Raw genomic sequence first — 12,591 nt, 5'->3', positions numbered from 1 at the left:
ACGTTCTGGTCCGAGCCTTAAAACTCGATTCTGTCTTCATGACACATTCTGGAATGTTTTACGTTTACAAATTTATTGGAACAATGTGGTCATTTCCAGTTCTTACCTGACGTATGAATCAATATTTGAATGACAGTTGGAATAATGAAAGACGACACAAATTGATCTTTCAGGCAATAAATAATTTATTGAGAGTAATAATGGATTTTACATCCTTATAAAGATGGATAAGAGCAAAAAAAATAGAAAAATCTCTTTAATCTTCTCTCATAAGTCATATATGTGTTTAAGTAGAATGGCCCGGTCTTTAGAGTCTGTCACAGCAATACTCTGATGTTTCGATATGCGAGGGCAAATTAATATGGAAGATCTCTTGTTTCTCAAATGGAGGAGTCCGAGGAGGACTGTTGACTCCCGAGTCACTATCAGGATTGCATCGCATCATGTCTTTCACTGTGTATTTGGCCTCCAGTACCTGGGCAGGAAGTGGTGCGGGTGGAGGGGCGGCTTGAGCCTTAAGCTTGATGTTTTTAAAACGTTGCAGACGGATCACATCCCTGTTTTCCCCGACGCACGGCAGGAGGGTGCACACGTCCTTGCGAAATTTGGAGCTCATGCCGAAATAGATGAGCGGGTTGTAGAAGCTGGCCGACTTGGCAAAGAGGCGGGTCATGATGCTGGTTGTGTTTGGCACATGGAACCCCCAGGCAGACCACATGGAGACGACTGCGTACGGTGACCAGGCCATGATGAAAGCTGTGCAAATTACAATGGAAATCTGGAAAGAGAAACATGATTCAGGATTACCAGAAGACATAGAGGAAATCAGGACTGTGTACTTTACAGTAAGGGAATTGAATGCAAATTGACTTCCTCTCTATTGGCCAACAGGGAGGGACTGTTTCGTAAAACTGAATGAAATCACTCAGGATATGTCCACACAAATGTCCATCCATTTTGTATACTCCTTCGTGTTTTGTGAATTTGGAAACTAGGCTCCCCGGAGAAAGCCATTTAATCCCCGGGAGAGCCTACAAACTGGAGCCATAATTTGACCTCTTAACCTCAGAACTGTGACTCAGACATGCTAACCAGCATGACTTTTCTGGAGGGTGGGATGTATTTGCGTACCCTTGTCACGTCTCTCTCCACCTTCCTTTGGCGGGCGGTGAGGTAACCTTCAGCTGACATGGCGTTAGTGCTTTTGACAGTGTTGATGATGGAAATGTAGGAGGAGAGCATGATCATCACAGGAATGAAGAAGCAGAAGATGAGAATGGAGATGATGTAAGACTTGTGGATAGTGGAGTAATTGGCTTTGGACCAGTCCACCTCACAAGTTCCATATCCTCGATCTGCAGGGTCAGACATGTAGTTATGAATATATCAAGGTGATAATCTTTTTAGTGAAGTATCCTCCGTCAACAGACCTGTGTAACTGCCCCAGCCCAGCAATGGTGCAATAGACCAAAATGCTGCTCCGGTCCAGATGCAGATGAGTGATATTGCAATGGTGTTCATGCTGATGCAGCAACCTACAAAAAATACAATTACTTGTATTAATTATACAATGAATTATTATGCAACTTCACCTCCAAGAAGCTCCCATGAATAAGTGAAGGTGAATCTGACAAATAACAGACTTAAGGAAAATTCTTGTCTTGTTATCAATTCCAGAATGTGACACTAAGCGAGCAAGTGGGTCTTTTCTTATGATAACAACCTCAGCAAACAGAAGGGAATTAAAAAAGACCTGCGTTGACTTGGTACACGCAGCTTTGTGTTCTTTGGAAGAAAAGCACTTCTTCATGCTAGGCTCACTTATCATATGTCAATAAGCCGTTTGACATACCGTAAAGTTTGCAATACCTTTTGTTGATGTTGCAGCAACTACTGCAGGGCGGCTAACAGTTCCAACCCAAACGCAAGAATATGCTTAGGAGCTTCACTCCCTCAGATGTACATAAAATGTTGATCCCACATATACCACACATTTAACCACCAATGTTAAAAGACAGATTTGTCTTTTATGAACGACCGCAAACACGAGCACAATTAAAACATTTGCCGCCGTCACAGACTCGAAAATAGAAACTTTAAGGAACTTAATGACACGTTGGCACGTGGAATCACAGGGGACAAGTGGTGGTTGTTTCCACCGCTGAAGTTGGTATTAAGGTTTTATTAGTCCCCTGTCTCAGGCAGGAACTAGTGGAATGTGAAGACTTTACTGTGGACATGGGTGAGGAGCTTGTTTGGTGTGAGAGCAGAATCAGACCTTTGTTGGGGTGGCATCCCTTGATGTATCTGGTGACACTGATAACGGTCAAAGTGTTGATACTCGCCAGCCCAAACAGCAACGTGAAGAAACCATCCACCTAGACGGTAGCACAAAGATGGGTAGAAGAATGAATTTATTTAGATTTTCGTCATGATTTTGTAGGGGGGGAGGAGTACCTATTCTAACAGGTACTTTGGAATCTCCGAATTTGAACATGATTCCTTTTGAGATGCTTCTGATTTGTTCATATTTGCAAACACATTTTCACATTCATATGTACTGTATATGCATTTGTTTAAGGTTACATTTTAAGCATCCTGCTCTGTGTGGTTTGAGTCACGGATTTTTTTTTTTTTACTTCTATGAGTTGATTGTTTAGAAAGACAAATGTCTGATTATCTTTGAATCCCAGATCTCTTTAAAGAGAATGATACTCTGATTCCGTCTAGCTTTGACTGTGCTCCCCACGATGCTCCCCGTTGTGTTTGCAGGTGATTTGAACCAGTTAAGGTCTCGTACTTGATCCCTTTCTTGATCTCTCTTAGTTGTAATCCTATTACTGTCCGTCATCACGTTACCTTCACCCCTCACATTGTGCAGAGCCTACTTGTCGGATTTTACATAAAGTCATTGAAATTTAATTAGGTACAGTAGTTGCAGTTTTCAAATTGTGTAAGCACCCATTTGTAGGATGACAGAAATGTAATGCAGGATTCACGGATTAAGCAGAGCTCCTCCCTTTCTCTTTCTCAGGTAAAACAGAGAGCAAGATTAAGCTATACAATTTTTTTCTCCATCACAGTTGAATGTATACGAGATGAGATCACTTCGTCTAACTTTGGGGTTCATGCCTCAGCATGTTCGAGGTACAGTATATCCAACATTTAGGAATGTTATGCAACAATTCTACAGTGTCTTTTGATGTGTTTTTTCCGTTTGCTTGTGATCAGAGTTCCTCGTGTAAAAAGATCGTGTAATCTTATTACAGATTTAACCTTCACCTCACATGCATGCAGCTATGCTCAAAATCCCTTTCACACACATAGATACACAGCACCACTTGACTCAAAGACAGATTTCACTAATTTACTTCATTAGTTGTGATTAGCGAAATGAAGAAAGCAGATGAATACAGGTGGCATCACTGAGCCACAAGGGTTTGCAGCCATAGCGAACGTTGGAATTTTGTCAGGGTTACTAAAAGGTTGCATACAGTTGCAAACAGTTTTTCTTTCTCAACAAAAACCGCTGAAGACTATTAAAACTGTTGGAGAATATCTGGCGAACGTCTTTGTGACTTTACAACCTCAAATGAACCCTGATGAAAAATCAACATTCAGGCCTTGTGCAAACCTTGGCTAACCCTTGATGCTCAGTGGGATACAGGCTTTAAGATCATGATTGGCTAAGTGAGCTCAACAGACTGGGGTAACAAAGGAATCTTTTTGTACTGGAGTGGTTGATTTACCTGACAGGTCCAAATCCAGGAGATTAGAAACCCATCATCCTTGAAGATATTGAATATTTCCAAAATCCCTCTGGAGTAACCAAATACTGAGATGCTGGCATCCGAGATGGCGAGATTTAAAGTGAGGAAATCTGTCGGTTGTAGAGCAGCCCTTTGTCGGTACAAGACAAACATCACGAGGCTGTTTCCAAACCAGGACAGCCAGCCTGTGAAAGGACAGATTGTTATTATGTGATTGTCGGTGAAGTTATACTGCCTAGTGGTGTCAAAGATTATTGGAATTTGTATTAGCTAGGTCCTTTATAAGCAACCCATTTAAATACTTCAATGAGTCGCTGAACCACTGAAGTTCTGTATTAAGTAACAACTGACCTACCTAAGACCAGCAGGTAGACTCCAATGATGGTCTCTCCATGTTCAGACAGTGGAGGCTCTGAATGCAGATTACTCAGGTTGTTATTCCTCCAAGGAATATTGACAACCTTCATAGGAAAAGCCTTCAGCGTTATTTCCATGGCCTGAATGTCGATGCCAAGGCATGAAGTCTTGCTGCTCTCCCTTCTCCTTCCACTCGACACTCCTGCGGTCTTCCAGTCAAGACGAACGATCTGTTCGTTTTAAATCCAGCTTAGACACAACCACTAATACCACAGCGCTCACTGTCCTGATGATTGTAGAGCTAATCCTTGCTATTTGTTAACAGCTAAGCAGATAGACTTTTTGGGGCAAAATCCTTCCCAACAGGGAATAATAGTTCAGTCCATCACTAGGATTCTTTTTTGCAGACAATATTTAATTCCATGGCATACAAAAGTCTGCAAGCATATGTCAATCTTTCTCTGAGTAGAGAAGACAAATGGCATGTTTATATGCATTCAGAATGTACGTACTTCAACACGCGAACAATCAGATAGAAATATTGATAGAGATGGTCTCCTTGAGCAAGGCACACCAAACCAATCTCCTGCAAGCCTGCATGTGTGGCTGGGTTCACAAAATACACCGACTTAACTTTGAATTCAATATACAATAAATAAAAAATAAAATATAGTGTTCAGGAGTCAAACTTTGCAATCTGTGGGTGTATTCTTATTTGAGTCAGCAGCATAGATAGAAAAACAAAGTACCTGTCAAACCTAACATCCTAAGATAACGTGCATCCTGGTTGTTTGGATTAACTCGGAGGAGTAATATCAATTAAACCCTTAAGACAAAGCCACGCAAGCAGCTTCCGTCTGTTTGGAGCCCTCCCACAAGGACGCCATCCTGCAGCTGGCCATTCTGGCTCTGCTCTTGGACGTGACCGCGGTGAACATCCTCTCATGTTACTCGAGGCAAACAAGCAGCTGTTCCCTCAGCTGAACTGACACTGCCAAGTAACAACACAGATTTTCAAGAGAGGTACAGAAAAAACATCTTGTCACTTTGCATCATCCCAGCATGGAGGAAGTCATTAACAGAACTGCTACACAAAGGTCCCACACTGAGTTGTGTGGTCTGGCAGCAATTTCAGTCCTGTCCAAGCCATTATTAAAACCCTTTTTTTCATGGCATACAACATAGTGTTTTCTTCAAGAGAGGTGAAATCACTTCAACTTGACAAGGTGTGTGATGGCTTACGGCACACTTACTGCAATTGATGTCAGAATAGTCACGGCTCATCCGATTGATTCGATAATTATCGATGATGGTGGGATCATCTGCAATCTGCATCGGTAAATAAGCACAGTCCTGGGTGGATGGGTATTTGGGATGATTTATCATTCTTTTGTTCAATGTAAATTTCATCATCCCCTCCTGCTCCCTTCTCATGGTAATACACTCTGAGGTAACCTGAGGCGCCCACCCCATTCACTCTGTGTTTAAGTCACAGTGTGCACCTTGTTTCACTCTGCTCCCCGCCACAGAGCCGCCCTGCCGGCCCTCAGGATGTGGACGGGAAGGCCGCTGCTGCTGCCAGACGCCTCGGAGCTTCCGAAGTCCCTTCCATCAAATCCTTTCTTTGAGCCGCTGGGCCGTCGGGCCGAGAGAGAGAAATGGAGCTAAGAGGAAAAAGAACCTCTGACCCGAGCTGTCACCCATCCAGCAGCAAACACAAGAGCCCAGTCATCACTCGGCCTCCGCCTTCAGCCGAGAGACATAGCGTGACAAACAAGCTCGCCACTGATCGCTGTGTGTGCAGCACCACAGAATCATGCAGCTTGTCTGATTCCTCAGAGGAACGAGCCTTCCAGTTAAAATAATGTCATAACGCTTTCACACTGGAACCATGCTCATAGCGCCAAATGCTAATGTGCAGCAGGAATGATAAAGTTGCTGGTAGATATTGGAGAGATGCTAGTTCTGTTCCTGTGATGGGAGCATGGATCACAGTGAGGAAGCTCATTTCTAATTCAGGTCTTGCAGAGAAACAAATCGGGAAATCTACCCCCAAAAATCGCCTTTGTGGATTTGATTTGGTTTATTAAAATTGAGTAAATCCAACTACCGAAACGCTGTAAGTAGAAATCGTGTGTCAGTGAAAGTGTGTGCTGCATGTCGGTGCTGAGGACAGCTGCGAACGAGATTACGCGAAACTAAAAGGTCAACGTTCAACAGGGAAAACAGCGATTAGCAGGTGTGGCACATGACTGAAGTACTTAGCGCTGTCTGTGTTGTCAGTCCAACACTCACTTTGACGTTAAGATACAAAAAGGTGAGACTGGATACCAAAGTGTGCACCAACAGTGAGCCACTGTAACTTTAAGATGATTACTTTCTCTCGGGTTTACTCTGTCCCCCCTAAGGCCCGGGATATGACATTAGAAAAGTAGTTTTCCAAATGGAAAAGCGCAGACATAGATACTATTATGGAGGTGTGTTAAAGGGGTGCAAACTGTGAAACAGCAACAAAGTCTCTCTTCACACTGGGACATAGACTCGCTGGAGAAGGCAATACAGGATCTCCGTGAAAAGGTCCATACACTTTTTTTTTTTATCCTTGTCTCCAAACGAGGCTGCTCCAACACAGAGAGTGCTTGTTCCGAGCTTCCACATAGTGGCCTGTCTGTCAATTTGGGCTTGGCCCTTGAATGATATTGGTAAGGTGTCATTTCATGTCAAAATAGAACGGTACTCAATGAGGCGCGGATCTCCACTGAGGCAGAACTGTGTTTGTTTGTCCATCTATGTGTACAAATGCGGGCCACTTCCTGGTTGACTTTAGGGTGATGATAGGACACTACCATTTCTTTAATTTGTGTGCTGTTTACTCAAAGAGCTAAATTTATCATTGTCTGTTCATAAGGTTAACTTGTGATTTTTTGCAGAATAAGTGATTAGAAATATTCATATTTCATTTGCAAGTGGAGGCTGCAGGAACAACGCCATTGTCAGCTAAATAACAAAATGAAATCCTCTTATAAAAGGGAAAATTGTAAAACGGTATACCTCAGTTTGTTCATTAGCAGGCTATAAAATTTATATTATTTATATAAATCATCAGATGATAAAGAATGGTGTGATATAGACATTAGCATGACGTATAACTTTAGGATTTGTATTTTGATGTGTGGGGGATCGTCCCTTTGGCACTCAATTAAAGTGCTTTTATCATAAAAATAAAACTTGTTAAAAACATCAATTACACTTTTGCCCTTGAGGAAAATGTGATGATGAACAGGAGTGAAAACTTCCTGGAAATGCCACCATATTAGTAGTAATTCTTCCTTCCGCACAGGGTTCTGAAGGAGTGGTGGACTAATACAGGCAGACATTCAGCTGGCCTTTAGGTGAGAATGGCAAACGTCCAATAACAAAAACTTATAAACCACAACTTCCTGACCTGGGCATGTTCACACCTCCTCAAAGAACCCAAGTCCCTGAGGAGTTGTGTCAGATGTTGACGGTCGGCGCCGTCATAGCATTTTTGTCGTTCATGTTACAGCAGTGCTTCACGTGGACAAGGTTTTGCCGCAAATGCCTTTCACTTGATGCAATCAGGATATTGCTCTGAACATGATATGCACTCTGAGAACTCCTCAACTCCTTTAAAGCTAGTCTTCCATGTGTGAGGCTCACGGTTGAGGCAATGACTCAGCCTCTAGTACAAAAAGTCGATTGTTTTTCACTTGCCGCCAAAGTTCGAGGCCGCTGCTTTCACGTACAATTACTTGAAATCTGTGAGCACTGTAGTCTGGCTGGCAGACTAAGTTGCTTGAAACTGCAGGCAGCAAAGAAACACTTTGGGCTCTATGTCTGTTTAGCACAAAGTATGTGTGCAAGGGTGGAGTTCTCTTTCTTTTGGTATTTATCTGGCTCGGCTAAAAAGGGGTATTTGCGCCGTTGAGGGAGCGAACGGGACTGACGTGTTACTTGCCTTAGGATAATAATGAAGATGCAATAGTTTTTACGTAACGCACGTGTGATGGGCTACCAAATCCATGCCTTTTGTGTTTTTGTCTTTATCTGAGACAAAAAAAGCTTACTTTTGTTTGAAAATAAATAGACATTGAGGAATCCCCAATAAGGGGAAAAATAGGGCAATTGTTAAGCATGTCTCGTGTGGCGAGGTGAGGTAGGATGCTTATGTGGCCCAAAACCACATACAAACATTTATTTGGGCAAGTTTGAACATTTCTCCTCTGTGTGTTTGCCTAAGCAGGTTACTTATGTAAGGAGCTCTAATTAAGGGTGGAAAACATACTTTTTCCCTGAGGTCTGCATACGGCCCCTGACACGTGGGGATATTTAACAAAAATATGAAGAGATTTCCATGCGGAAATAGGCCTCTGCGACGAAGACACTTCTTGCCCAGATTTTCGTACTCCTGTTGCTTTTCATGCAGCAACATAAATGTTTTTGTTGTCCTAGCTGCTAATAATGAGCAGCTTATGAAGTGACACTGTCCTCTGTGGATCCTGTTCTCAGACCGTCTGTGGATTGAGGAGATTAGTGTCCTCGCTCTTCTGCAGCTGCGTGAGCCTGATCGCACCTTGTGACCCCTACGTTCTTGTGATCACTGTCGCTCAAAGTAATGCGTTATGACACCAGGCTGCCTCTGTCTATGGTGCGAAAAGATTCACCAAGCGTGACGACTCCAGTCACGTTCAAAGTCGTATCACGCAAGCGTTTCAAATCTATTCTAAAATATCTGACCCCATCAATAACACCTTAGCAGGCCTGACATCCTGTTGGGGTCATTGGGCCGACCTGTGTGTGATGGGTGGTTAGAGGGCTGCTGCCTCACTTAAAAAATGTCTACACAAAGATGACATCCTGACTGCGAGCGGTGACCCAGGAGACATGCCTGCGCCTATTTAAAAAGACAACACTTAGCCACCCTTTAGACCTTTACGTGTATGTGACCCCTTCAAGATCCCTATTAGGCCTCTGGAAAATTTTTTACTTAACAAATTCCTCAATGGACTTCACCCTGTGGACAGATATTTCAGGATTAAATCTTAGTTTGTACGTTTCATTAAAGTTCTCTCTGTGCTTGTGTTAGTTTTCTCTGAGAACTTCCATCTTCCTCAGACATGACAAAACCATGTGGGTGTGTATTTTATTGTGTTCGATAAAAAACATCAAATTTATCTTTAAAGTAAAAAACATCAACTTTCAAATTGAAAGAAGCTACTCGTGTTATAAGTTTTTCTTTCGAAATTGGATTAATTTTGCAGGGAATGGACACATTCATGTCAGCCATTCTACTTTTTTGTTATGTATGGAAGGTCTAAGTCCCCTGTCATATGTCAGACTAATATATCAGATATGCCAACATGTTCAGATCTGCAAGGCCTCAAGCCTCAAAACCGCCTCAGTCCTTTCAGGCCTAACCCTAATGCCAACGTTGGAATGTGAGGTTTGCTTGACTCTTTCTGTACTTGCTAAAACGGCTATTCACAATCTCATAAGTAGCAGCCGTACCACATCCTGCATAAATCAAATATGTCTGAGCTTTAATGTATATACCATATATATATAATATATCTATATATATATATATATATATAAACAATATAGCATAATTGCAGACAAACTTGAAAGTCCCGTGCATGCCATGGTTATGCTTTCTTGACAATAAAATCATAATGACTGTGGTTGTGTTGGGCTTAGGCAAGTGCTTGTCAACACCTTCCAGTGATCTTCAAGCTGTAAATGTGTAAAGAGGGCCGCCCCTATCACTTCAAAAGCTCACTAAAGTGCAGCTGAAGTTCATCATCACCTCAAACATGCTGACGACTGCCTTTTATTTTTAGTTTTATTTACATATGCATGCTAGTTTCTGTGCCCATGGGAATGCACTGATTGCATGATTGCTGTACAATTAACCTGATTGAGGTCAGAGTTAGAGCTTCTCCCTGCATGAACGATGACAGAAGGACAGCAAAGGGGACCATGATGGCGAGTGTGTTGTCCTTGCAGCACGTTTGCATCTTACGGGGAGTCTTGGCTGCACATGAGCTGAAGGAATGCACCGTTAGATCGCCTGCAGCATGACAGGACTGTGCCCTATTTCCCTTAGTATCAAGGCGCCGTCCTGACACGTCCATCTCCGACCTATTTTAAATGTGGATCTTCAACGTCACATGGAAAATATAGTATGCATCCAAATAAGCTCTTCTCATAACAAATAGAGTCCCTCTTTACACAAAAGTGATGCGTCTCAAAAAGTCAATGTTTGCAATGACTTGGCTCTATATGATCTTTTAGACGTTACCAAGATTATGGCTTTGCAAGCCGTGTGGAGGCACGGCAGTGAGTTTCATTCTCGTGTCCCCACATTTTGCGGCTTTCTGGTTTTGATTGGACAGAAAATACATATAATTAGCTTGCTTCACTTCAAGGAATGGCCATAAATTATATATACTGTCTAAAAGAATTTGGATAAAGTCCCAATCAAAAAACTCAAGGGGCCTCGATAAGTACCATGATGTACACCAACAGCCGTATACATGCACACAATAGGTCTCTTAAGGAGCACAGCAATGTAACTATAGTCCGAACAAAAATAGAAAGCCGAAATTTCTCGTGTATGTGTGTCTGTGTTGTGTGGTTTAAAACAGTAAATCAGTATGTGTATAATATGTTACATTCTTATATTTGAAACAACTGAGTAAGCTATTCTGTGTTGACGATGATTGATGCATTACTATTTCAATTTCTATTTGACGATGATTGTAATAATTAAACACAGAGAGTTCAGCATTGCAGGACATGTATTGTTTTCATGCAGACATTTGGATGAAAACATCAATATCAGTGCTGAGAGCTGACTTGGCTTGGTTTGGCAAAAATGAAAAGGAAACACGCTGAGCTTGTCTCTGCGGGTTAGTAGACATAGGATGACAACAGAAACAAACCACAACATGTTGGATTCGAACTGCAGTTTCTCAAGGCGATATGTAATGATTGTGTACATGTAGTAGTCATTACAGCTATTTCAAAACAACTGTAGTGACGATAAGCGGTTTTGAAAATTGATCTAAAATTGGTCACATTTAAAAGGACTCACATTTAACCCTCTAAGACAAGTGTGAAGTTGACTGCTCATATGTGCATATATATCTGAATAGCGGCGACACTCGGTTTTTCCACGCTGACCCACCCACATATATGAGCATAGCGTAAATAAACACAGTAACAAAAATAAATGTGCTCATAAAAGACAGATGTTGCCATTGGATACACGATTAGGCTTGGCTTCCAGGCTCCCATGAGACATAATGATAACAGTCCCAAGGTGAATGAAAGGACATATTAGGTGTGCAAGCCCACTGGAACAGAAGCAGCCAGTAGTGGAAAGTGGATGGATACAAGTCACTTCTGAAGGCCCTTCATTGTGCTAAGCCTGAATCACATCTTTAACCTTACGGTAATAAAAGCGGCCGGAATATAAGAAATCTTTCGATTTTAGCAATGAAATTAAGCATTTCTTGCCTCTCTGATAATTATCCACTCTATGAGATTAGCAACATGTAATGTTTTGTTAATAGTGCACAAAGTCAACCACAGTTGGTGCTGGTCGACCTCCATCTGTCTGTCCATCCATCCATGCTTTATTCGGTTTCTGCGTTTTTGCACAACTTCAAGGACATATTTCCACACTGTAATTAATTCCTCCACAAAAAACAATCCTTACAGCTCTAGAAGAGTTCGAGTGACGCCCGTGTAGCACATTTCAACGAGACCCTCCCAACCACATATCATTCTTGAGGAGCCACTTGAAGAAACACTCCCAGACTGTTTGTTCAAGTAGAGAGGGGTTCTTGCTGCGTCGACTATTATTCGACCGTCTACAGGGTGGGCTCTTTCACTTGTCAGTATCAAATGATCACCTATTCTGTATTTCCTTAAAATGGATGTTGTGGTCAAAGCATCAATGAGGCACTGTAGAGGTGACACGCAACCATGAAGGAAGGCAGTCAGTCATCCCAAAGGCATATGGATAAAAGTTTAGGGACACCTGGAAAGGAACGTAGGAATATAGAATAAAAGAGAATATAGATTGAAACGTGGACCTGGTCATTCCATGTGTACGTACAACACCTTCACTTCATGTGGTCACATCAGCCTATCGAATAATCAGAGAATGCATTCATTTTTTTAAGAGAGTCTTCAGCCCATCAGGGTGTACCACAAGTATCATCTGTCAGGTCCAACAGCCTGCATAAATACAGATTATTTGTGCATCAATTCTTTGTCAGGAATGTTTGAGGCCACAAACTACAGCGCCTCCTGTACATCCGTGTGTTGTTTACAGAGACGTGGTGGAAAACATCATGAGGTCATTCATCATGTCTGTCTTTAAGGACCATGTGTTTGCTTTGCTAGATGGACTCAGTGAGAACAGGGAGGATGC

The 12,591-nt window shown here is 42.1% G+C and overlaps 1 protein-coding gene and 1 long non-coding RNA gene across 3 annotated transcripts in view; one reads left to right on the top strand and one right to left on the bottom strand.

The window, feature by feature from the left end:
* LOC148393390 (uncharacterized) overlaps positions 1–12,591 on the top strand; it is a 31,071-nt gene that overhangs the window by 18,223 nt on the left and 257 nt on the right. The gene's annotated exons all lie outside the window — the stretch shown is intronic.
* Positions 168–4,369, bottom strand: opn6a (opsin 6, group member a). The gene is made up of 6 exons (XM_088385597.1): positions 4,126–4,369; positions 3,750–3,955; positions 2,279–2,378; positions 1,431–1,535; positions 1,132–1,355; positions 168–778 (listed from the first exon to the last, which is right to left on the bottom strand). The coding sequence occupies exons 1-6, from the start codon at positions 4,262–4,264 to the stop codon at positions 308–310; spliced, it is 1,245 nt and encodes a 414-aa protein (XP_088241723.1). The 5' UTR covers positions 4,265–4,369; the 3' UTR covers positions 168–307.

The sequence above is a fragment of the Syngnathus floridae genome, chromosome 9 (assembly GCF_059516105.1).
Source record: "Syngnathus floridae isolate MCC-2025c chromosome 9, RoL_Sflo_1.0, whole genome shotgun sequence".
Lineage (NCBI taxonomy): Eukaryota > Metazoa > Chordata > Actinopteri > Syngnathiformes > Syngnathidae > Syngnathus > Syngnathus floridae.
The sequence above is the reverse complement of the archived record's forward strand: the minus strand, read 5'-3'. Positions and strand labels throughout refer to the sequence as shown.